Genomic DNA, 26,805 nt, shown 5'->3' on the forward strand with positions numbered 1-26,805 from the left:
CTAGACAACAAACAAGTTCTTTCCCAGTCTGATACACAAATATGTAGCTAGTCAAATAGCAAATATTTCTCATGATAAGAGGGACTCCAAAGTAGATGTAAGCTTCAGTGCATAGGCAGAAGGTGCTAGATGTGTCCCAATAATACCCATATTACATTGATTTAATTAGTCGGTTTATGCTATTCATTGCTCCATTAATCTTGTTGGGATTTTTTTTTTGGGGGGAGGATTAGTTATTTAATCTGCATTTTTAATTGGAGTGGTTTTGTAGTTCAGTGTCATCTAAATAAAAACAGTGTAAGTTTGTTTTTTGTTTATTAAGGAAAACATGTATCTCAAATTCCTCTTGGATTTTGGTGCTCAGAAATGCTGAGATTCATTAGGATAATGTGAAGAACTCACTTGTTACACAGTCTGACACATAAATGTCCTTGCTTTAATTTCTTCATAGGCAATTAATCCAGAAAAATGCTATGTATAGACAAGCCCTTGGACTGTAAGATCTGTGAGGCTGATTTAAGTAAGGTGTTGGATACTTATGTTTTGAAGCTGTCACCTCAAGGCATGACTTCTGTCAAAATCAGGAATGTGGTATCCTAAATGTCAGCATTTGATGAGGAGAGCGCCAGCTCATGGGTTCCACTTGCTTGGATCATGCAGCTTTGCTGCCTGACCCCAACATGGAAGTGAAAGGCAGTCAGATCACTGGAGTGGGGACGAGAGTTAGTGCCAATGCCTCCAGGAACAGGTGGGGTGCTGGGTGGGTGGCAGTGGCAAGGGTCTGCTTACATGAAGTCCACACTCTGCTCTGGAATGGGAAAGAGAGAAGTAAAGTGTGATGATTGGAGAAGTGAGGACGAGAGGAGGTTGGGGAAGATGAGGCACTGTTAGGAGAGGTAGGATGGGGGTGGAAAGGTATCAGCAGTGAAGCTTACTTAAAAAATTGAGACATTGATGGGGAAAATAGAGGTAAAGCAATTTCTGGCAGACCCTCCAAGGGTTAACTGAGAGCTCAGCTGAGACGGTAGCACTGAACCTTTGGTCACTGACTCCAGTGAAGTTGCTCTGTGTGTTTGCTGTGGCTGAGATCCAGAAGGACAGTGGAGAGCAGAAAGGCTCAGCCTCACCCAAGGAGAGGCAGCTGTCAGGGTGCCACCCTGGGCAAGGGGCAGGTACAGGTGCCGTGTGGGGGCTCTGAAGAAGTCAGGTCTTCCAGGGCCCAAGGTACTGGAGCTAAGCTATCCATACACTTAGCTCGTTCAGTGTTTAAAGCCTCTCTTGTGTTCTGCTGTATTAAAATTAAACTGTACTTCTTTGGTTTAGGAAGGCTGTCTGGTTGCTGTATTAGCTGTTGGTCACACGCACCTGGGCTGACAACGACTGGCATTTGAAACGGCTTGGACTTGCTGGAGGCAACCTAGTCTACCTGTGGATGCTGTGAGCTGGGAGCTGGCCAAAAAGTGGGAGATCTCCAGGATCCCTCCCCAGAAAAGGTAAGGTCTGGAGGGTAAAACTGGTGGGACTGCACTCAGACCAGAAAAACAGAACAGTTCTCTGAGTACAGAGCTGACTGCGTTGTAGATGGGACCTTTGAAATTTAAATATGTAGACTGCAAAGTTATTTCTATTGGTTTAAACCTCAAGTTGTTTTCTGGAGGCGTAAGATCGCCGTTTGCACACATCACCCTTGATTTCTGTCTGCTGTGAGTCACATCATTCTGATTGCTTGTAATCTATACAGCCAAACTTTTCAGTGTTATTGTCTCTTTGAAACCTCACACTCTGATAGCCTTAGGCAGTTGAAACAATCAGGACAGTGGAGCAGCATCTCTGAGCTAAACCAGAGCAGTAGGTAAAGAGCAGAGGGTTGCTCTCTCCTGTGAAAGCACAGGTGTGAGTTGGATGATGAAGAATCTATTCCTGGCCCTAACAAGCAGTGCAATCTCTGCACCTGATTCATCAGTGTGTTACTGTACTAATCTTTTTAGCCTTGTCTTGCCACTCTCCTGTATGCTGTGGCAATCAGTTACACTTCCACAGAGTGCATGTAAAATGCTATCAATTTGGAAGGGTGATTTATATCCCAGAGCAAAACTTTATATTGATTCTGGTCAGTGGGGTGGATATTGTGGGACCAGAACAATTTCCAGACCCTGCAGCACTTACGACATGCTCTTTGTGTCTGCAGTATGTGGCATGGTTCAAGCTACAGTATTGTTTTCCCTGTTGTGGATCAGCTTTCATGGGTAGGTTGTGCACCGTACTTTATTTCTAACTGGGAACTCACTTTGAATATGCAGATGCTACATGCATAAACTTCAGATATACGTAGCACCATCATCCCTCAGTCTGTCCTGTCTCAGATGTCTCATTACACTCTCCTAGTTGTAGTGCCTAAGAGATCCTGTGTTGGGCTGTTCTGTTGTCCCACTCCTCTGGGTATTCTTGCTCAGAGACCCCTGATACTCTCTGAGACTGGGGAACAGACCCAGTCAGCTGCTGAAGGAAAGCAGTAGACTTAATTGTGGCAGTGCTAACAGTGTGGATAAGCAGGGTCAGCTCCTGCCTAGAGCTCCAGCTGTGATTTTGCTGCCCATTGTGTAGCTGATTACTGGGCTTCAGTTGATCAACAAGTGTCATCTATTGAGTGGCAAAGTCCAGACTAGTGCTGCAATGTTATGACAAAGCAAGTGTCAGCAGCTTTCCGAGAAGGCAGATGGTGATGGACTGAGCTTTGTATGAGTCCAGACGTTGTTAGTGATGCAGCAGTGAATATTTCTGAAGAAAGCTGTGTCTGGCAAGTGCTCTGGTATATGGTACTATTGCTGTGAGTAGAGCAAATGCTGCTTCTTGCTATCCTCAAGAACCATCGAATGAAGCGCAGAAGTCTCCTATTACTGTTAAAACAAAAACTGAATGCTGTATGGGCACAAGAAAACATGCATCCATTGGCAGCAGAACAAGACTATGAATTATTCATTCCTCCGCCTCCTGTAGGTTCCATCCACTCAGGCTATTCAGTATGCTGTCTGCTGGAGATGCAGACAGATCTGCTTTCAAAGCCATGGGGACAAGACCCTGCAGACTGTGATCACCACTCTGTTGAGCTTGTCCTTCATTAAACTGGCTTGGGCATTGTTGTGATATCCTTGAAGACATAGAAGTAACCTCTCATCATCCCGTGGGCTGTAGAAATGATGGTCTTCTTAAAGCAAAAGTTCAGCCTTTGTTGTAATGTGCCCTACTCCATTTTGAGAACACTTCAAATGTTCTTAAAGAGCTTCTTGGAAAGGAAGGGAATGTTACTTCAGTCAAAACAAGACATCGTATCTTGTGTTCAGACCAGTTTTCAGCTTCTCATTATGTCAGCCAGCTGGATGTGCCCTAGAGTGAGTCACCTTTGAAGTTATCCTAGTCCAGAAGCTGAAGGAAACTGTGGAGGCTAAGATAAGATCCCAGACTGCATTTGAAAAGTCCTCACTAAAAAAAGTGGTGGAAGCATGCTGAGAGGGATGACTGTCCAGCTGGGTTGAGAGGTTGGGTAGGTTTCACAAAGAGAGCTGTCAAGGAAGAAATGGTTGCTTCTGAAGAAGGTAAAATGTGTTTGTCATCCTATGGTCTTGACCAAAGTGAAAAGGCGATAAACTGGAAGCATACCTTTTCTTTGTTTGTTTTTAATCAGTGAAAGAAGTAGACAAACAGAGCAGGCAATGGATTTGTGGTTTCCATAGTGATGTAGCTGTGGAAGCTTTTGTGTGGCTGAGCTTTGCCCTCACTGCAATCACACTTGAAGGCTATGACTGTTCAGTTTTCCTGCCAGGGAAATTAAGTATGTATCAAACGTGGAACTGGCTGAAAATGCAGCTGCATGTTCATGAATGTTTGCTATGTTACCTGAATATGTGGATGCTTATTTCTCCTTTATCTGTTGTTCTGCACTGAAACAGTGCATCAAACAATATTGATACCACAGTTCTTGCTGCACCAGGCAGTGATGTATTGACCTCTGTCCTTTGCTTTCTGTCATCTGTATATACACACACATCCCACAATACTGGTGCCTGTGACTCTGCAGACACACTGATTTCAAACACCCACTGGTCAGGAAACATGCTTAACTCTTTTGGGGCATGCTAACTGATCAAGCACCACCCCGTGAAACTTGACAGGTGTACTTCATGTGGTTCATAGCTATCAAGTCACTTGTCCCTATATCTGACATTAAATCATGCTTTGTTTTAATGGGCATTTTGAGAGTGTTTTAATAGTCAAAATACATGATCCTTGGGGAATTTTTGCATGTGGAGAGAGCTGTTTCTGACTGTGAATGGTTGATTAATTCCGGCTTTCAAAACAAGTTGGAGGGGAATTTTTCAGCATCTCAGTGATGAGATTACCGGTGGATCCTAGAGGCAGGGGAAAGAAAATGCTCAGTGTGAATGCTGCATGCACAGATCAGGCAGTTATGCACATACTAGTTCTGCACACACACTTGCATTTTCCAGTCTTCATGGTTCACAGGCATTTGTGAACCATTCTTTTTCACTTGTACTGCTGCTGGATGCTTTCTTGCTGTCTCCCTGAATAAATCTTCTTTACCTTCAGCATTTGTTTTGCTTGTCTAATGGATGTAATGGGTCATCTGTTCCCTTTATAGAAAGGAATGTTAATTATTTTCAGAAGGCTAATTAGGTTGCTAATGAGAAACTGTACTGCAGAAATATTTCCTTTAATTACTCAATCTTAAGTGCTGTACAGAGAAGCTTATTGAATGTGCTGTTAAGTACAAATGCTTGTATCTGGCTTAGAGATGGACCTTCAGGCACCCTGAAAGAAATATTTTGGTAAACTTGGGAATCCATGTGACACAGATGACTGAGCAAATGAGACTGGTGCTAAGAGCTGCCTAGTTGTGCAGCCTTTTTGACTGCACCTCAGTTTGCCACTTCTGCAAGTGACTGGATGCAGTTGCTCTTTCTATTTCCGTTTTGCCTGATGACTTTTGTCAGTATAGGTAACTGTTTGTGCTACCTGCCAGTCCAATCTATAATTAGATGCAGCCCTCACACCAATAGTTCAGTCTAATCAGCCAGATGGCAGTCAGGGAGGGGCACAGAGAGGTGGAGTGACGTGTCCAAGGTCATATTGCAGATCATGGCAAACCTAGTAATAAAGCAGAGGTTTCATCAGTCCTGTGTCAGTTCACTGCACTGTTTGCCCCTTGTGCCTCTCCTAGGGCTAGCACAGCTCATTACAAGACTTGCATCAGTTTGCATATTGCTTCATGAGGCAGCAGAGCTGCTCAACAACCCCATCCATGTAGCTACCTTGGCACTGACTTAGGAAAGTCCTTTTCTTGCTTCTACTTGCTTCACTTCCTTGTTGTAGTGATACCGAAATCAGCCAGAAAATAAACTTTCTAATACAATTTGAAGTATTAGAGAGCAGGCATTCTTTATTACAGTGCTGGACACTTTCAGAGGATATCTCCTCTAATCGAATGTGTGTCATGAAACTTTACAACAGGGTATTTATTCCATCATGATTATACACATTCATTACAATGTACTTCCTAACTAATACAGAAACATTACTTTCCCTAGAACTAATTTGCATTCATCTGCCTCCAACTGGAAGTCCTTTTATGGTCCTGGAGGGTCATCTAAAGGGGTCTCTGGTGGTTGTACTTACTGAGTGCCCCAATATGACAGGTGACCATTCCTTGAACTTTTCTTTGGGCATGCATGTTGCTTCTTGTTACATAACTTGCCAAAACCCCCACTATATTCCTAATTTTCTGTTTATCCACTGGTTCCAGCTACATTTATCATCCTGTGTGCATACTTTTGCATTCTTTTATCTTTTTTTGATAGTTAGTCTTTTAAGCTCTATCTAGCAACTTCAAGGGAACTGAAAATTTTTATTCTTTGTGTTATCTATCAGTCTCAATGCCTTTTAGAATTGCTTTGGAAGAACTACTGTAGTCTAGTTGATATTTTAGTTTTAGTACTCCCAGGATGAAAGTTGGAGTGGATTGCTAATGTCCCCTGCTTTTTGACTGCTGAGCCTTCATGCAGCTCTGTAGAAGAGCTTCACTTTTTTTCAGCATCCTCTGATACCCAGTCTGCTTGTAGCCAGACTCTTGGAACTTTTTACATGCTGTGGCTCTACCAGGGAAAATGTGAGGGCAGGCTGCTGTATGGGGGCTGCTTCCACGCATAAGATGCTCCTTATTCTTTTATATACCGGTCATTGTAAACTCAGCAGGAGAAGGAAGGAAGATCTGTCAATGTTGTGGATGCAGTGCAAAACTTTGCATCTGGTACTGTGCTGCCAGAGTGTCTGAGTGCAGGTGACTCAGTAGAGTGACTTAGACATAAGAAATACCCAAGAAAACTACTATCAGCATGGGATGGCAAAAGTCACCCTCCATTTCTTTTCAGGCACAGATGTGTGCTGCTAGAACTTTTATCTATCTGCCACACATGCAGCACTGCCTTGGCTGAGGCACATTCATTTAAAAGTTCACTTTGCATATGTAATATTTAAGTTAACTTTGCATATCTTTCCAGCTGTGGGAACTCTCAGAGACAGTGAAGATACTTAGCTGCAGTGTAATCTAGCTTCTAAGTACAAGCTGATGCAAAACAAGCACACTTGAAAATACTAACACTTGGAACACCTTGGCATTGCTATGAACTGTTGTGCAGATAGTGCTGTTTGGTCTTTGTGTAATGTGATGGATTTGTTGTTGCATGTGTCAAGACTAGTAATATTATGGAATGATATTTAGATTGTTTTAGCAGGAGACAAAAACTTACATTCTTACTCATTCTACCAACAGTGTATTGCTTAATAGCTAGTGATTGTCATAGAAGTCCTGGTATGCTGCAGGTTTGTGTACATCTAAAAAGGAATGGACAGCTGACCAGAGTGTGTGTCTCCAGGACTGCCAATAGTAGAAGCACAGTTCAGGCACAAAAATGACAACTCTTAAGCATGGACATAAAAATGACAACTCATAAACATGGACAAGACAACATATGGTGCCTCTCTGGTTCTATTTGCTATGGGTCACCTGATGCTCTGTTTGCTGAGCAGATTTTAAAGATGGTTTAAAAAGAATTTAAGGTTTGGGGTTTTTGAAAAGGGTTATTTTTGGTGTCCAGTGTGAACACTATCAAACCATTTTACTTAAAACTGAGGAATTCTTTTCTAGTCTTAACACAAGACAGTTCCCAACACACAGATGAGAACTGACATCTTTGTTCAATTGGTATTTTGCCCAGAGGCATGAGGTGCCTATTGTTGCCCAGAAGGAAAGCAAGATAAAGAAAAAATCTTGTTTGATAAGACCTGAAACTACCCTATGTAACCTCAAGTATTTCACCAAGGTGAATAAATCAGTGTTGTACATGCTTTAAGCACCTTTAAGTACGTACTGGAAAGATGCAGGAAAGATAGCATCAGGAATGATCAATTCCACTTTCGTCTACAGAATGTGCCCATCTCTAGGTACCTTCACAGGCTCTAGTAACTACAAATGGGAGCCTGTACGGAAGTGAAGCTTGTAAGGTACCTTGGATAAGTGCCTGAAATTCGTGAATTAATTTGGGCCGTTGTGTGCATGTGTGTATGAAATGTTTATATGAAATTCAAAATCTAGTAAAACCATGTCATGCAAATAATTAATTTGTTAGAATGGTATCATGTTGTAGTAATAGTGTAAGGCAGATTACTGGAGGCAAAAACCAAACAAGTCAGAAGTGCATTTCAGTCAGTGAGAGCTCAGTGTCAGCTCAAAAGAGGTATCAGTTCCTCACTGCTTAAATAACAGCTGTGCCTCCTAAAATAACAACCAGTTGTTTAGAGGGTATCTTTAAACTTTTCTTGAGATGGTAGAATGAAAGCTGAAAAAATCAGTTGAGTATAAAGGGCACCACAAATGAAGATCTGGGCAGTGTGACCCTGGGAAAGCCCTGCCAATTTGGGAACTCTGTGCCCAATCATTAATGGGCCAGGACACTCTTGTGTGATTCAAGACAGCCAGCGCAGCTTCACCAAGGGCAAATCCTGCCTGATAACCCAGTAGCCTTCTATGATGGAGTGACTCCATCAGTGGAAGGGTGCAAGCGTCATTTATCTGGACTTCTGTAAAGCCTTTGACAAGGTCTCCCACGACATCCTTCTCTCTAAATTGGTGAGACATGGATTTGATAGGTGGACTGTTCAGTGGATAAGGAATTGTTTGGACTGTTGCATCCAAAGGGTAGTGGTGAATAGCTCAGAGTCCCAATGGACTTCAAGGAACAAATGGTGTTCTTCAGGGGTCTGTACTGAGACCCTCTGCCCTCATAAGACTCTGCTTGGAGTGCTGCATCCAGCTCTGGGGTCCCCAGAACTGGAAGGACATCACCCTGTTGGAATGAGTGCAGGGGAAGGCCACCAAGTTGATTAGAGGGCTGGAGCACCTATGCTGTGAAGACAGGCTAAGAGAGCTGGGGTGTTCAGCCTGCACAACAGAAGGTTCTGAGAAGGTAACCTTATAGAACCTTCTAGTACCTAAAGAGGGCTACAAGAGAGCTGGAGAGGGACTTTTTACAAGGCCATGTAGTGATTGATAGTCCAAGGAGTGATGGCTTTAAACTAAAAGAGAGTGAGTTTAGATTGGATATTAGGAAGAAATTATTTACTGTGAGGGGTGGTGAGGCACTGGAATAGGTTGCTCAGAGAATTTTTGGATGCTCCATCCCTGGAAGTGTTCAAGGCCAGGTTGGATGGGGCCCTGAGCAACCTGATCCAGAGGAAGGTATCCCTGCCCCTGGCAGGCTGGTTGGAACTGGATGGTCTTTGGGGTCACTCCCAACCCAAATTATTCTGAGATTCTCTTATTCTTGTCTCCCCTCTTTAAATACAAAAGGACAATTACATGGTGTCTAGGTAAAGCATTAGGTTACAGTTCAATGGAAGGAAGCCAGTTGAATTATCCATCCATTGAAAAGCCTCTACTGTGTTTGGATGAGACCCCAGGTTGGCAGGTTTGCCTCCATGCTGTAGAGGATGACACAGCCATGGTTGTTTCCTTTTCTGGTTGTGCTTGCCAGGCCCCATGGGGAAACTGAGTCTTTCCAACCAGGTGCAGAGTGCAATAAACTTCCTCTGACAAGTTGATAGAAATGAGTGGAAGCTTGGTACTTGGCAAAAAGAGAAGCTGAGTATAGGAGGTGTTAAGAAAAAAACGAACTGAACCTCATGGCTGGGAAGTTGTGGTCTTACCACTTCCTCTTCCATGTTCCTATCTGATGTAGATGACTCTTCCAGTGTTTCAGCTGAAGGTGTCCTGTGTTTCATAGCATTCAGCTACTAGGCTGCCATGAGACTTCAAAAATAAGCCTCTTCTGGGAACCAGGTGAAGTCTGTTCAGCTCAATATTCCCTTTTCTAAGGAGAGGTGATAGGTTTTACTGAGTCAGCTGATATTGAGAGGGAGGTGGAAGGGTGCCAGTAAATTACAGATACTCACACCATCTTTGGGGTTGAAGCTGTTTGAAGTTGAATATCATGTTTCTGTCTCTGATCTGACCAAAGCAGTAAGATCAAAATTACTGAAAACATCATCTGGATCTGCAGTAGCTAATTCTTCCTGGCATGAGCATTTTCTTGTGGAGCCCTGCAGTGGGGAAAGATTGAGCACATCACAAGCCCAGCTGGATGGAGACACTGGGCCACCAACTCCTCCTTCTTCACACTTGTGTCTCCACATTTTCCTAAGGCCCCTCCATGATCATCACAAATACTTTTGTAAAGGGAATTCAGGGTCATTGAAAGTTACTGTCTGGATTGTACAGAGAAACATCAGTGCTTTTTTAAAGGAAAGAGAAGCTCTGATAGTGAGAACATGAACTTTCTGCATTATGCATCAACCTGAGTTACCTATTCTGGAAAAAGCATTTTCCAGAGGCAAGTAAAAGAATACTTTGTTATCTTGTCTCTCTTCTGAGATGGCCAATAATCTTGGCCAATTAGCGCCTGTGTTTCAATTACGAGGATGTTTTGTCAATCGCTGGGAATTAAATGAATATGTATAAGAAAAGAGCTCTGTGTGGTTTGGAACATTTTCTTTTTTGAAGCATGTAAAACAGAATAAAGACAAATACACCAGCAAGAAAATTGCTGTGTCTTCTACTGCAGTAGCTGTGTGTGTGGACTCAAATTCAAGTCTTCTTCTATCATTGTGCTTTCACTTTTTGCAACTGTGCCATCTTTCTGCAGCTGAGAGTGGAAAATGTCTTCTGTGCAGATTGACAGTTGAGTGAAGAGGTGAGTAGTATTTTTACATCCTTGCTGAGTTTAGGATTAGACTTAGCAGTTCTTAAGGATTTTCTTTTCTAAGGTGGAAGCTTAATTCCTTTTTCAGGTGTTTAGAAGTAGGTGATATTGACATAATGCAGTTACATTCCACAAGTCCTGAAGCAGATGCATGTTAGCTGCTATTCACAAGAGATGGTTTAGAATTTTTCAGAAGGCTGGATGTGTAGATTGGATCTCAGAAAAGGGGTGAATGTGAGTTGGGTCTCAACCATAAACTGATAGATCTGTAAAGCAGTCTGAAGCTATGGTATAGCTTTATTTCATGATCTGGGCTTGCTGTACTATGAAAGGTAAATTCCTGAACTTCAGGCATTTAGAATATTCTGGCGCAGCCCTCTGCACATACGTACAGACTTTTCTGTCTTAAGGAACCCAAGGTTAGGGTTACACTTAGGTTGACTAATAAATACAGGTAGATTTTGAAAATTCTTTCCAGTATTGGAGCAATGAATTTGTTGGTTTTATTGGGGAGACTGTTTAGTATGACATGGTCATTTGGACATGCTGCAGGCACAAAAGGAAATGTGGAAGAAGGGTATAAACATAATATTAAATGGATCTATTTTCAGAGAGGCTCTGTAAAGGCTGAAGTGAGCACACTCTGTGAAGCTGTGATAAATGATTGGCAGGTTGAAGGTATGAATCTAAATCCAATAGTAGTGTTTGTAGCATTTGTAAAAGCTCACCTCAGCACAAAAATGAACACATTCAGAAGAGGCAGTTATGGGAAAAAAAATCCATCCCCTTCAAGCAGAGGGGAAAAGAGGACAAATCAGCAAATAAAATAGGACAATATATGAAGGTGTCTCTATATCTTTATATATCTATACAGCTAGAGATAGAATTCAAATTTATGTAGACATAGCATGTTGCCTTCATTAAAGCAGGTATCTATGGTCCAGTCCAAACTAGAGAACAGTCCACATCTGTGATTTGGGAGAGAGGCAATAAGAAGCTCAGAAACAGTAGGAAAAGAACCAAGGTGGCATCAGCTCTAGTCAGGGGAGACACAGGCCATCCTTATGACCCATCTCCCTGGTTCATGAGCTGGAGTGCATGAAGCTGCAGCTGGAAGCACATGTCTCAGTTGGAAGAACAGTGATGGGAACCACTACTGGAACAGTACCTTCAAAAGCTGACTGATTGGAAAAGGAGGGAACTGTAGAATGCAACAGCAAAAGCTTACGGACCCATGCTGAGCTAAGAAATTAATGTCTGAAGAGCTAAGACCTTCCTTGAATGCCAGGGAGAAATACCCTGGCAAATACCAGTTCTACATGGGGCCCAAAAGTTGAGTTATTCTTTTTTTTTGAAAGAGCTCCTGAGTGGACAACTTGCCACCTTTCAGAAGATTGAGTTTCAGTCATGTTTCCCTGTGGGAAAACTCTTGTGCTTCCTTCTTGGGACACACAGCACATAATCAAATGAATGACCTGAAGGGGAGTCATAAACAGCTAAATGTTAGAGGTTTATGGAGGATCTCAAGCTTCAGGCTTATAAAAGAGAAAAATGACAGGTGTGCATAAAACATGAAGATGGTGTTTTTGTAATTGTAACTTGAATGCTAAGCTTCCTGATACCTTTAGGAAATAACAGTGCTAAAAATGTCAGCCGTCTTTTGCAAAGATATAAATAGGAACAGAAGTACCCAATACAGTGGGGCGTATGTTTGCTGTATAGGAACTAGGCCCTAAAACCTAAGTTTTTGTTGACTTGTTATTCAGGACAGAGAAATTTGACAAGTCTATGAAGGCAAATTTACCTAAGTGATGCTGAATTGAAATAAATATGAACAATAAAGTACAAAACTCATCACTAATTTATTTGTGCATACAATATCTTTCCACTGCTGATTACATACTTTGCAAGCCAGTGATAGCATGATTAATACCCATGGTATGGTAATTGGTGGGCACTAGTGGGAAAAACTGGGCAACTGCTTAGAGGAGCTCCTTTCCCAGCTGTTGGCATGGTTGTCTACTTGAGGATCTTGTTGAGCATGATGAGGTGGTCAGTAGAATTCTGAGATTTATCCTCTTCTACCCTTCCTTTCCAGGATGTTTCTGCCTCTGATGTCTGTGTGAACTTGAAATTAAGAAGATGAGGTAGATGAAGTAATCTTGGAGGCTCCACAGGGATTCCTGTTGTGAAAAAGCATAATTTAGTACTCTGAGACTGCTCAAGTTTTACACCAGGGATGTTAGGAGGAAACTTGAGGAATCACAGCCTTGTGAGTAGCAGATAGCACTTAGGAGACCTGATTCTTTGACATCTCAGAAATAGTTCAATATTAGGAAGGAAAAGATTATATATTGAGAAGCAAAAATTATTTGATGTAGAATTACCACCAAGAGATTTCCAAAAGGGGAAAGAGAGAAGGAAACTCTTCATAACAGTCTTGGGCTATGAACCTGAAGGTGCTTAAAAGTGTGCTCTCTCCTGTTTCATCTGACTTTATGCAGTATCTTCTGCTTGCAGGGTTTAACCCTAACTCAGCTTAGACCAAGATGCTGCGTTTCTTTATGAGCTGCAGCAGTTCTGTTCCTTCTAGAAGAAGAGTGACTGTCCAGTTAAACTATCCAGTTACCTACTATCAGTTGAATTCTGGGAATTTTTAAAGGCTTGCGCACCAGTGAAGAGTAATAAAAGGAGAGGGAAACAGTTCTTTACAGTTGTGTATATGCAACAAGAATCTCCATAAAAGAAGCAGCTAGTTTTATGAAATGATGCTTTGACCTTTGCCTGTAGGAAATGAGGAGAGACTACTTTAAATCTGTCAATGATACAGATTTAAGTGACTTGGATTGTGTCAGTATGTTAGCAAGCTAGGATTTTAGATATTTCAGCACCTTGGTCATAGTATTTTTCTCTGCCAAGCTTTATTTTCAATGTGAAAAATGTTTGAATGTTTTTGTCTTTTTTTTTTCCAAATCTGGCTTTCATCCATTTCATCCTGATTCTGGCTTATTTCTGAAGACTGTTCAGAAGTGTTGGGCTAAGCATATTTGTTTGTTACTGATACTGACCTTTGTAAGTTGACCAATTTTTTATTGTAGGTTGAAGCAGAATGATTTATTTGCTTTTCATTTTGCTTTGGAAAGATGAGGCATTTGCTAAGAAGAAAAAAACTCCGCCTTTTCCAAAATGAACTGTCTGAATTTCCAAAAAGCTGTAAGAAACCATATAAGATGGGTGACACATGATGTCTTGCCATAATGTTGTCTTCTCTTTTCATGTGTTGGCTGTGTAGTGACAGTGGAAAGGATAAAATCTTGTAAACTCTTGTGTTTCAGGCAGGACAAATTCTCTCTCTCCATTAGTTACTCTGGTTTGGGTTGCTTTTAAGGCATGATATGCATTATGTTCTTCAGTCAGCTAATATCATGTGTTAAGCTTTTGAAACACACATGAATTTTGATTACCACTGTACTTGAATACACAGTTTGATATGAAGGGGCCCAGCTTACAGGAGCTTAAGAGTCAGGCAGTTGCCCATTAGGGAACTATGAGGCCTGCAGTCACAGTGTGTGAACGTGTCACCTTTTGAAAACTGGGTTGTAGGAACTCAGGTCTGCTCTCACTGCAGAGAAAGAAGTCAACTGTCCAGGTTAAGATAATGGTGAATCCAGCAACTAAGCGCCGAAAACTGAAGGATGGCTGATACAGATTCTCAGAGCAGATTGTGCTCCCTGGACATGCCATCTCCTTGGGGACAGACCTTCCGTAATTCTGGCTCCCTCCTCTCCTCAGTGTTAATGGGAAGCTCTGCCTGCTCCTGTAGGAGAGTTCTGGCTTCAAAGTCTCTGCTTTGTGCTGGAGGCACATCAGGCACTTGGGCTCTTGCTGGACATTTGCTTGTTTTGAGAACCGTAGTATCAGCAAATGTTGGGAACTCAGGGCAGATTTTTTCAAACAGGGAAAGGCAGCAGGTAAGGCTCAAGAGCCTTATAGCAACAGGCTTGGAGAAGAACAAGACCTTACCTGAAGGAGATGCTGGGGAGATTTAGGCTTAGTACTTGTAGATGTCAGGTTTGGATTCAGTCATTTCCATAGTGTCTTTCAAGTCTGCTACTTGCATGACTCTTGGGGCTCTTAACTTCTGTCAGGTACAAAGGAAACATTCCTCTCGGTCACTGTAGGTAAAGAGCTACTGCCTTAATTTGTTCTCAAGTTGGAGTGGTCACTCAGGTGGGCTAAGGTGCCTTCACATAAGGTAACATTTCCTGCAATGTGTGCAGCAGGACATGGAAAGTCTCCACTTTCTGCACTTCTACTGCCATTCATGAGATCACCTTAGTCAGAAAGCTATTCTTTAAACAATGTCTTCATATTTTCTCTTTGTCCTCTGAGAAGCCACCCCCCTCTACACTCCTTCCCAAGAAAACCCTACCTTTCTCCTTCCCGTTGTGAAATGGTACGTTCTGGGCAGTCCACACACAGGCATTACCACTAAGAACCACACTTCCCCATCCCTTTGGGTTAGTCTGGTAATTGGATTAATTTAATCTCCTTTTGTCGTCATTCTTTTTGACTGTATCCCAATTCTCTTTGGACCAGATTTGAAAGATAGACAGGGATCAGAGGCTGCCAGCAGGTACAGAGTGAACTGGGCAAGGGAACAAGAAAACAAGGAGTGGCAGGAAAATGATGTGCCTTTTATGGGAAAGGAGCTAGAGACAAAAATGAGGGGAAAACGCAGATAAGAAATAGACTGTGCTTTCTTACCCCACAGTATGTGGAAGGGAGACAATGTGCATCCTGATGGACGTAGAGTCCAGACAGAGAAGTGGCAAAAACAGATGAGTCAGAAGTGACCAAAATCCCAGGGCTCCAGATCCTTCCTGCGGGCACTGAGAGTCTGTATTTGGAGACGTCTGTGGTATGCTTTTAGCTTCATTGCAGGGCTTGATTAATCGATCTGCTGGAGCTCTTCCACACTTCAGTACAGTTGAAATCCTATTTTCTGAGCCACAGTTAATTGAGGCTCTTAGTTACCTGAAGGATGAATATCTCCTCAGAGTTATGACTTCAGCACATAAGTACCACTAAGACTTTACTGTATAAATCTTTAAACACTGATGAACTAATGTCTTGGGGCCAAATCTAGTACCTAGTGTTCTGTACACATCTACTGTTCTGTAAACCTTTACTTCTAATGGTGTGTGAGACCTCTCTGACAATGTTGAAGCCAGATTTTCAGCATCTTCGTTGAATGTTGTCCATGGTTGCAAAGGTACGCTTGTTAGGTGTTTACTCACAGGGAAAATGCAAAATAAGAATTACACTTAAAGAGGTATTGCTCAAAAATGCATGTCAATTTGCATCAACACGTTCTCGTATCTACTGTAATCCTTGCTAAAGCAGAAAGCAGATACACATCTGATTCTCCCATTCTTAAGAAAGAACACAGTAGCTGCAGTGATGTGCCAATGAAAGTAATTAAAAAGTCATGTAGAATGGTTACTTTTACATAAGTACTATTTGGGTAATAAGAATCTGAGGAAGGAGGACATTAGCAGTACAGCTCATGGGCAGGAAGAAGCAAGTGCCCTTCACTTCAGCGTGGTGTGCTACTCATGGTCCTGTCGTTTGGAGAGACTGAAGTATCCAATTATGTATATATCTCGGTTGCACTTTTTCAAATTTAAAGAGTAATTATGATATGTAATATAGGGTTATAGATGTATCTAAGGCATTTCTTAGAAATACAAACATGCATGTTATAGAACTAAATATTAGTAAATATTTAAAATATGAATTTATAAAATAATATTGTGCCTTAACTTTTTAACTTGCAGAAATAACTGGGCACTATGAGTAAGAAACATGCTGCAATAGTTCAAGTTCACCTGCGGTGGATCAAGTAGCTGACAGAATTCATAGCCTCAGGACATCACTGAATTAGGCGAATTCTCTCATGGAGGTTTTTGTTTGTTTTTTTCTTTTACTAGCACTTCAGAGTTAATTCAGAGTTTTCTTGATGAAGTCTCATTACACTCATCCAGAGCATCTAAATAATTCTGCTGGATTAAAGGGAATAAAGATAATCTGTGAGATACTTTTTTTTAAGCACAGTCTGGCTTGGTAGCGGGGAAATGGGCAGAAAGCCACTGCAAAGGAGAGCTTTGAAAAAAAATGAGCCAGGCAGTGATCAAGAACTTAATCAGGCGTGAATACAACATCCACTGAGGTCTCCCCTGCAGTGCTTGTGTGAGACAAATCTGCCATTATTTCTTGGTCTACCACCAGTCCATATTCTGATCACTTCCCTCTTGCCTGCCAAGGCTGCATCACCTACAAAACCAACTGTGAGTATGGAAGTGCCCCTCTTGCACAGAGGGGTCTCACGTGAAGTGGGGCAGTTTGGGATGTCAGTCCTTTCTCCTTACTTGGCCTGGTGCATCAGTTTTACCTGTATTTTACCTCAACCTAGGGGATTATTAATACCCATTTCAGAGTTGAAATTCTAAAATATTAAAGTGTAATCCTGGTTCTTTCTTGCAGCTGTAAGTCAAAGTCCTGCGCTGATGACAGAATCACAGAATGGGTCAGGTTGAAAGGGACCACAGTGGGTCATCTGGTCCAAACTCCCTGCTCAAGTAGGGTTGACCCAGAGCACATGGCACAGGATTGCATCCAGACGGTTCTTGAGTATCTCCAGTGATGGGAGACAGGACAGCCTCTCTGGACAATCTGTTCCAGTGCTCAGTTACCCGCACAGTAAAGAAAGTCATCCTCATATTCAGGTGGAACTTCCTGTTCATCAGTTTCTGCCCATTGCCTCTTTGTCCTTGCATGGAGTTATTCTTCCTCAGGTGTGGGACCCTGCATTTGTCTTTGTTGAATTTCAGACAGTTCTTCTCTGCCCATCTCTCCAACCTGTTGAGATCCTTCTGAAGGGCTGCACAGCTCTAGGGGATATCAGCCACTCCTCCCAGCTTTGTGGCCTCAGTGAACTTGGTGCTGCAACCAGATTTCTGTAGAGAAACTCAGTTCTTCATATACTTTCCCGCTTGTTTCCTTTAGGTGGAGTGGGCTCTTGGCCCCTTCATTGCTAGCAGAGTTATGCAAACGGGCAGGGCAGTCAGGGAAGGGACTTGAGTGTTCCTTGGAGGTCCATGTATGGTTTCCATAGACTTGGCTTTTTTTTCTCAGCAAGCTGGAAAGAAGGTCCTACTAGAGAAAGAAAGAAAGAAAGAAAAATTTTGTGCTGGCCTAGCTCAGGCTTCCTAATAACTTTGTGTTAGAGGAACTATTTCTATTTAACTATTTGAAATGTAATTTGCTGATGATGGAAAGCATTTTCAAAACTTTGAATTTAAAAGTGCCTTATTTTCCCCAAAATAGCACAGTTTGAGCAGCCTCAGTGCAAGCATGGTCATCCATGCGCAGTCTCCATGCATTGTTTGCTCTCTGCTGAGACAATTGCATAGCTGGCAGCTGTGTTTCTGATTTTCAGGAAGCTACTGCCCATCCCACTCTAAGTACCTCAGTAATGAATGTCATTTGTTTTCCTCAGGAGACTGAATAGCTCTCATACATTCAGAGCCTTTTGGTCAGTATTACTGTCACTCCGTTAAAAGTTTTGCATCACCAAGTTCAATTATCTACTTGAGGCTTTTCACAAATCAGTATTTCTTAACTGAATCCAGTGTTGGCCTTCTGTTTGGATGCTTCTCCTGCTAATGTCACACAACTACTTTTCAGCTTGATTCTTTTATCATGAATTGCTGCCCAATAAAACAACAGTTTTCTGCTTTATGTCCCTCTTGAGACCTTTTTGTGCAGTATTGCTTACCAGACACCAAATAATTTGGTGGGGCTGGGAAATAAGATGCTTGGGAAAAGCTGCAGTTTTAATTGTTTTGTAAATGCTCAAGTGACTTGTAACCATTAAATTGTACAGTCCTCAGCTTGTGCAGTGATGTGCTGTGGCTTGTGATAGCCCCCCTAAATGTATCCTCCATTCCCTTTATGTCTTACTGTGTACTTTTTGTTTTATTTTGGATGAAATATTTTACAGGAGGAGCTTTGATTTGTGGATTTGCTTAGTGCCCAGGACAGTGGAACCAGTTATGTTTGGGCTAGCACAGATTGGCATCTGCCCTGTCTTGGGATGCTCCTAATCAGCAGGAAGTCTGTGAGGACTCTTTCAAGCATATTGTAAGAAGAAGTTTCCATTGAGGTTGGGCCAACTGAGCGCAAGACAGTATAGAAGGCAAATATTCAGACAGCGCCATTGCATTGATGTTTGTCTCTTTGCAGTTGTGGTGAAAGCCATTGGATTCAAAAGAACTCAACGGTGGTCTTTGGATTGGGTTAACTTTTGTTGTAGATGTCCCAGACTTGATCTAGATTCATTCAATTATCAGATTTCTAGTGTAGTGACTAAATATTTGGCAAACAGTAAAAAAGAAACAGAAAATAAATAGAGTTCTATTAAGCATGTGGTATAGAAACAGGAAAGAGGAATCTTCATTGCACAGAGGAAATAGTGGGAAGTAGAACAGGACGTGGCTTGTTGGACATGTTTCTATGAGTCTTTGGCTTTTATAGGGAGGTATAAGGCAACGGAAATAATTGGTGAGGGCAACCTTGGAATAAAAATGGAGGGGGAGAGGGAAGGAGCCTCTGTGCATTTGATCCAACTTTGTGAATAGACTTTCAGAATTACAAGGGTGCTCCCAGCTAACAGTTCAAATACATTTAATGTAAAGCTGTAGAGAGAAGTGCAAGGACTAAGGATCACAAATGAAAAAGTTAGAAAGGCTTATAGAAAAGAGAGGAAAACCATACAATCCCTTGGCAACTTAGTAAAATCTTTACAATAATTTTCTTCTCTGGGTAATGATGTTATATATTACAGAAACATCACAGAATATTCTGAGCTGGAAGGGACCCACAAGGATCATCAAGTCCAACACTTAAGTGAATGGCCCATACAGGGATCAAACCCACAACCTTGGCATTATTAGCATCATGCTCTGACCGAGCTAATTACATTATTACATTTTACTTTGTTTCAATTATTAAACTCATCTTAACCCATGAGTTTTACTTTTTTTTTCCCCCGATTCCCCTTCCCATCCCACTGGAGAGCAGTGAGCAAATGGCTGTCTGGCACTTAGTTGCTAGCTGGGTTTAAACCATGACGCTTTCTTACTGCTTTCTCTTACCTCTGATTTTTGATTTGTTCTTGAAATTATGTCAGAATGGAGTAATGATATGAGGATTCAGAGTCCTAAGTTTATCAACTCTGTTGGCAAAATAACCAAGTAACATTACATTGACAAACTGTCCTTGTTTTGCAGTGCCCTTACGCATCAGCTTCTTATGGACTGTGTGGATATACACCTCCTGCATATTTCTCATGTACCAACTCCTCTGCTGTCTTGCAGGGTTTCTTGGGACTGAATTGTTAGGAGACATGAGGCAATCTCTAGTGATTCTTTAATCCTCACTATATGCTGTTGACCTTTCTCTGTAGCATGTATTGATGGCTCAGTGTCCTGTGTGAAATGGATTCTGCCATTAGAAAATGGGTCTTTGTTCAAGCACCCAAATCATATGAACTGTCAAGGCTTTGGTTGTGTGTCTCGTTAAGAGAGGTGTGAACAGATCATGGATACAGCTCTGTTCTTTTCACTTTCAATATTCCTCTGTGCATATCTTCTTCATGTTTATTACTATAGTTCCGTTTTTCCTTACAGAAGTTTCTCTTATCTCCTATCAGAATGTCAGTTGTACTGCATGTTAATACTTTGTTCAGAGAGGCACTGTGTTTACAGGGTAGGGCAGGAACAGTCTCTTTCCAGATGGCATGGAATGACTGTACATAAGGTTAGTGTGGTCCTTTCCTAGCACATTGCACCACAGAACTGACAAGTGCAGAGTAGGTTAAATAGGGCTTGGTAAGGAGTCTGGAGAAACTCAACTTGAAAGAGTAAGTTTCTAAGAATGAAAGAGGTCAAATTCATCCTGTGGTGTAAATCTGCAAGGCTTCCGTAAAATTATGCTTATAATCACCTTGTGTCATTGACTGTAGCATGGCAGACTTGTGAATCTCTACAGAAAGTGTAAAAGCTAATTGTGCTGAAACAGTTCAGTGATAAGCATATTGTGCCTTTTCAAAACCTCTTCACCAATTTCTTCCTGTATAGACAGAGTTGGTTCTCATTTCCTATTTATCATGACTAACTACCCCTCTCTAGGCTCAGCTGTTCCTTTTTATTTTCCTCCTTTGTGCTTTGCTGTGCTGAAGCCAAATCTGAATGGATTTCAGTGCCTCTCTTGTGCTTTTTGACTTGGTATCAGGAAGTCTGACACCATAAGAAAATTAATTTACAAATTCTAGCCATACAATGGATGAGTTCTTCAACAGCCAAAATAAAAGTTCAGCTGAATAATGAGTGCAAGTTATGGTGTCTCTAAGTGTAAAATCTCTGAATTTTCTCCTGCAGTTCCCTTGCTGCAGCTCCCATCAAAGCTCAGTTTTACACTACAGTAAACATTTTGGGTATAGAGACTGGAAAGACCCAGTTTTACAATGCTGTGTTCATCTAATCTATTCCATAGTAGAATCAGAAAGGTAAGGTACAGTGATGTTTCTTGAAAAGAGCAAGCATGTGATGTGTGCTCCTTGTGGAGTGACTGTATTTTTCTACTGACTTGCAACCAGTAAATTCTTTGGCAACCTTGCCCCTGGCAAAGCTTTTGTACTTATCAACTCCCTCCTTATCACCAATATAATACCAGCAGCATCCCATTTTTCAGGCAGAGCAGTATATGTTGTTCAGGCCCATCCTGAGTCATGGAGCCCTGTAAGCTGCCACCTTTCCCCAGGACTTAAAATGTGCTGTGGTAAAAATGAGAGTCACTTCTTTCTCAGATTTATCCTTTGTTACAAGTTTGTGTGTTGCCATCTAGGGGACAAGGACTTGTGACATCCTCATTGACTCCTCTGTCCCTCTCTCTCCCTCTTCCTTTCAGAGTGCTGCTGGGGTGAGTGCAGAAGAATGGCTGCGGCAGAACCCCTGACGGCTTTCTCACGATGGTACCTCTACGCCATCCATGGCTATTTCTGTGAGGTGATGTTCACAGCTGCCTGGGAGTTTGTGGTCAACTTCAACTGGAAGTTCCCAGGTGTTACCAGTGTGTGGGCACTCTTCATCTATGGCACCTCCATCCTCATTGTGGAGAAGATGTATCTGTATCTCAAAGACAAGTGTAACATTTTAGTGCGCTGCTTCATTTACACACTGTGGACATACCTCTGGGAGTTTACCACTGGCCTCATCCTACGCCAGTTCAATGCCTGCCCATGGGACTATTCCCAGTTTGATTTTGACTTCATGGGCCTGATCACCCTGGAGTATGCCATCCCATGGTTTTGTGCTTCTTTCATCATGGAGCAGCTGGTGATCAGAAACACCCTGCGCTTACGATTTGATGAGACCGCTGAGCCGGGGGCCCCCACCGCCCCCGTTGCCTTGGCCAATGGCCACGTGAAGACGGATTGAGCAGTGACTTAGAACCATACTTAGCAATCTGAGAGAGCCTAGACTTCTACCACAGACTGACAGCTCTGGCTCTGAGGTACTGCTCCTTGCTGTATGATAAGATTCATAAACCCCATTTTTCTAATGGGGGTGTGCATGGGATATACCAGAAAAAATGGAACCAATAGATTTTCTATGGATTTTACTCTTTGGGCTCCAAGGACCAATATCAGTTACTTGTTAGTTAGGTCGTTTCTGATTTTAACTTATTACTGATGAAAGCAGTCCTTTTGCTTACACTTTAAAGTGGAGAAAGAAGAAAAAAGAAATGCTACATCAGAAACGCATCCAGAAAAACCCCACCTAATCAGTGGATGGGCATGGACATGCCAGCTGAGTTAGTGATTGGCTTACTCCATTAGGCAATATTCAGGTGCTTGCTTGCAACCAATACCTCCCGTGGGACCTGAGATGCTGCAGGAAAAAGGAAAATCCATCTGTTGAGAAGTACCTAAGACTGGCAGTCTGCTGGGGAGGTAGATGGTGTTCCCCTCGCCAGGTCCCATTGGCCTCTCCCCAGGTTCTTTGTTGCACCATGAAATAATCTGGTGCTGGACATCTTGCTGAATTTATATGGATCTTGTACTTTTTGAAATCTCAGTCCTGATACTCACTAGAAATTTTTTCCTTTTTTTTCTTCTTTTTTTTGTTTTTCTAATAAAGGCCTTTTTTGCCAAGTGAATTTTACCATAATCTGTGCTATCTGAATCTTGGCAAAAGGCGCAAGAAGTAGTGCAAGTCTTCCCATCGCCTCTGTCCCTCCAAAGCAGATCTTGCCTGGGGGTCTGCTGCACATTCCAGCTCCCATCTCAGCCGTGCAAATCTTGTAGAGACTATACAGCCCACAAGAGTTTTCTGCCTTCCTTTCCAGGGATTCCTCTGTTTCTGGTGATGTCGATGACTTTGCCTGCAGCCCATTGTATTTGAAGGTCAAAACCTTCATGTGGCTAACATGGCATCCACGATTTGGTCCTCTGGCACTGACTCTAATGTTCCTTCAGCACTGGCAGGCCTTGGTTCAGTTCTAGTGTTCTGCTCAGTGTATCAAGTGGATTTGCTTTTTCTTCTCTTTTATTCTGCTTTAAATAACCACAACCATATTGTCATGACAGTAATTGGAGGCAGCAAAAGATATAACATGCTGCCTGATACATTTATTAAAAAAAATATAAAGCAAAACACCCATCTGAAAAGCACGCCCTTCGTCATATTCTGCCTGAATGAGTTAGGGTGTGAGAGCAATTATGGAGAGGTGGAGCAGGAGGGACTGCTGCGGCTTCACTGTAGACCTACCTGCACCAGGAACAGTTTGAAATTTAACCTATTGGGAACACTTATGGAGTACAACGACAGATATGGTGCAGGGAAGGTGTTTGATAGGGGCAGCCACAAGTTTGTAATTCACTCTGTCAAGTCTTGGCCTTTGAAGTTAGCAAGAAACATGGAGCTTTCAGCTGTCAGATGTCTCACTCCTGAACTGATTTATGGGGAAGGTTTGCCATAGTTGTCCTGTAGGGCCAGATTAATTTTTCTTGTTCTTCCACCAGAGCCAGCAGAGCTGTACCAGGGATAATTTGGCTTGAAATGCAAATCTGTTGTAGGATTCCACTCTTATTTTGGAAATAGTTGGGCCATTTCTGTGTAGGTCCCTTGTCTCTGGTAGGGGGTGCTCAGCTGTGAATCTGCTCCTTGCCCTGGCACAGCCATTCCTGAGAGGAAAAGCACTGCTGGCCCTGTGAGTAGAATTGTTTCTTGGTTCTGCTCTTACAAGGCAGTGTTAATCCCTTTTTGTATCACACAGAGAGCAATTATTTTATTCCTTCCCTTCCCCTTTTCACATGGCATCCATTGCTGGCAATGGACACATGAAAACAATGGTGGCAAGGAGTTAATCAAATCTGCCCTGGGTATGCAATGTATCCCGAATCACTGAGAATACTTAGGTGGGTATTTAGAGTTCCCTTTTTATAGTTCATTTAATTAAAAGAGAACAAACATGGAACAGATAGTTCTTTTGATGCTGCGATGCCAGTGTTATGAAATCAGAGGAACAGTATGTAGTTTATCAGCCGTGTTGGTCTCAGGAGTATAGACCCAGGCAAAATAGTCACCTGAAACTGTACCTGGAGGAAAAAAAAAGCTTTGTGTGTGGGATAATGTAGATGAGCTCTACTGAACCAGAACAAGAATTGCAAGGTGCAAATGAGGATTGGGATCCCACCATTTTGGCCCTGGTTATGTCAAGATCATCAAATGGAGTGTCTAAAGCTGGGTTGTCCTCTCACAGCATAGCTTAAATGTGGTGTTGTGCTGTCTCCTACACCACCTCCACATCATGTAAAGCCCTCAGCTTTACAGAAATATCCTTGGGATCCCTGCTTCCTCCTTAGCTGTTACAAAGCTCTTTGGAAAGGTTAAAAGGAGTTAGTAATGTGGTGTGGAGGACTGGCTGTCCACAGAGCTGACCTGGTGTGCAATAGCAGTCGTGTCTGTTATTGCCTGTACTTTAGAAGGTCCCATATAAATGACACTTTATTTGTGTTTTGCTGAGTTATGTAATATTTAACTGCTAAACTATGGAAGGGTTTCCCAGCAGCGTCTCGTATCCTAGGGCATTATCCTTATTGCCTGTGTCATTGAAACAGCTGTTGTAGTCTGCTTTCCACTGGTGTCTGATGTGTACCACCCAGCTCTTGCATCTTCATAGAGTGGTAATTTATACCCAGAAGTGCACTTTACTTGCAGCTTGCACACCAGAAACAGAAAAGGACCTGGCAAATTCTTAAATCATTTAATTATGTATAATACCACATACCTAATGCAGCAGGATTAGCCAGACTTCTCCTTTCTGAGCAACATGGCTGCTGTCAGAGCTTTGTCTTTTCTGCAAAATCTCCCTTTTTAATACATGTGATGCTTCTTACAACATCTTGCAGAACTGCCCAGAGCACGTTACCAGGATCTCAGTGGCAGCTCAGTGAGAGCTCGGGAGCTGGACTGAAGTTGAAGAGACATTTACATTAAGAAGAAAAAAAAACGCACAAGGCCTAACATTTGTTTGTATGTGTATCTTCCTCAGTAGATTAAAGTTGCCTGTTTTGAGTTCACCAGCAATAAAAAAACCTTGTGATTTATCTACCTTGTCCTAACTGCAGCAAAGATAGAGTGACCCTGATCTCTGCCTTTCTTTTCCAGGGGGTGGTGGGATATGGACTTCCCAAGGTTCCAGTTTTGCATCTGTTCTCTCGCTTATCTCATGTATAGTCCACCCTAAAGGATCTCAAAGTACGTGATAAATAAATACAGAGTCTGGTCTCCTTCACACAAGAGGCAGTTCAAGCATTACTGTGGTATCTGTTCATAATCCAAAGATCTTGCCAGAAGGGAATGTTTGATCTACAGCAGGACCAGATGGCATTTTGGTCTTTGGTGTTATAATTGAGAGAAATGTGTACATATGTACCAGGTACTATTGTGCCTTTGGTCTGAGTGCATTTTGTAATTAAAGCAGAATAATCCAATCAAGATTTTGCTTGACTAGTCCTGTGACTATAAAAGGTAAAAAAAAGACTTGCAGGGCTTTAGCTGCTTTGAGAATTAGGAAGCAGGTGACTGAAGTCCTGAGTTCAGTAGCACTGCTCTGCTGCTGACTGGTTTTCTTAAACCTGCAGAGAAAGAAAGGGGATTTCTTCACTCATGGAAACTTCTGCCCTTTCTGTAAATAAAACGTGAGCCACAACCACGATGTGAACTGAAACCAAATGTTTTTCTATTTTAGTTTATCCTAGGCCCTGAATACATGCAAATATGCCCTGTATTCGGGGAGAGGCTTGCAGACCTGAGCTCTTTTCCTCCACTTCTGCCTGCAAACTGAACCATCTGAGGGGGAGAATACTCTCTTCCCCTTCCTTCCTGCACAGTGGCAGCTGCCAAATCCCTCTGTGGTCTATCCCCCGTTGTAGAAAGAAATTTTTCTTCTTATATGGCCCCTTAGCAAACCAGAAGCTGTTAGTAATGTGTGTCACCTCACCCAGCTGCTTTGGCACCTAATGACCACTTTGCATCACAGAGCTGGTGAGAACAGATGAGCATTGTCCTTGTTTGGCAAATGGCCTCCCTTTGAACCTGTCTTCCCTTACTCCTCCTGAAGTGCCCTGAGCCAACTGCTGGGGAAGGGACGTTCCCTTCCTTCCACCTTCTGTCCCAGAGAATGGAGCAAGCTCTGCAGGTGCTCAGGGGCGTTGGCACCACTCAAGTTTTTATGCTAACACAGGTCTGTCACCACTTGGGCAGGGGAACTTTGATTTTTAAGGGCTGTAAGGCTCTGGACTTCAGGCTCATCACAAGCAAGGCTTCCACAGACCTCAGAGTGATTTTGTAGCATGTGGAGTAGCTTACGTCTTCTAGGATGGAAAGGGTTTGCTCCATCAAGGGTTTGACCACTGGGTTTCCTGCTTCGTGAACAAGAGGAAATTTACAGAAGCAGGTGGTGCCCCCAGTATGTGCTCTGCTTTTGGCCCCTGGGCAGCTAGCACAGATGCCGAAGGAAAAGGTGCTGTTTTGACAGAAGTCCTAGGCAGGGGCTGGGCGTCCCCCGGTTAGTTTGTCCAAAGGCACCGCATCTTCAAACACAAAGTTGTGCTTTCCCACTGAAATCTTCACTACTGGTGGAAATGCAAATGTTTGCTTGCCCCAAAGTGTATGATTGCTTGAACTTACTCTGAACTCTAAGGAGCGTTTAAAATGTCCAGTCCTCTTTCTCTCCAGGTGATTCCCAGCTTACAACTTTAGAAAAATACGTCACCTTGGGATATGCAAGCTACAGCTCATTAAGCCAGCATAGGTACTAAAAGCCATGCAGCGCTGTGCTCCATCCT

The 26,805-nt window shown here is 42.4% G+C and overlaps 2 protein-coding genes across 3 annotated transcripts in view; both read left to right on the forward strand.

Annotated features, from left to right (window-relative positions):
* The first annotated feature begins 1,328 nt into the window (after positions 1-1,328).
* TMEM229B (transmembrane protein 229B) lies at positions 1,329-25,257 on the forward strand. Its single transcript, XM_020583653.2, has 2 exons — positions 1,329-1,493; positions 21,360-25,257. Exon 2 carries the CDS (start codon positions 21,386-21,388, stop codon positions 21,887-21,889), a length of 504 nt encoding a protein of 167 aa, XP_020439242.1. The 5' UTR covers positions 1,329-1,493; positions 21,360-21,385; the 3' UTR covers positions 21,890-25,257.
* The window catches only part of RAD51B (RAD51 paralog B), a 423,923-nt gene continuing 398,538 nt past the window's right edge, over positions 1,421-26,805 (forward strand). For both annotated transcript variants that reach the window (XR_002273163.2, XM_020583651.2), the window contains exon 1: positions 1,421-1,493. The gene's annotated coding sequence lies outside the window, so the exon portion shown is untranslated. The remainder of the gene's footprint in view (positions 1,494-26,805) is intronic.

The sequence above is a fragment of the Corvus cornix genome, chromosome 5, assembly GCF_000738735.6.
Source record: "Corvus cornix cornix isolate S_Up_H32 chromosome 5, ASM73873v5, whole genome shotgun sequence".
NCBI classification, from domain to species: Eukaryota; Metazoa; Chordata; class Aves; order Passeriformes; family Corvidae; genus Corvus; species Corvus cornix.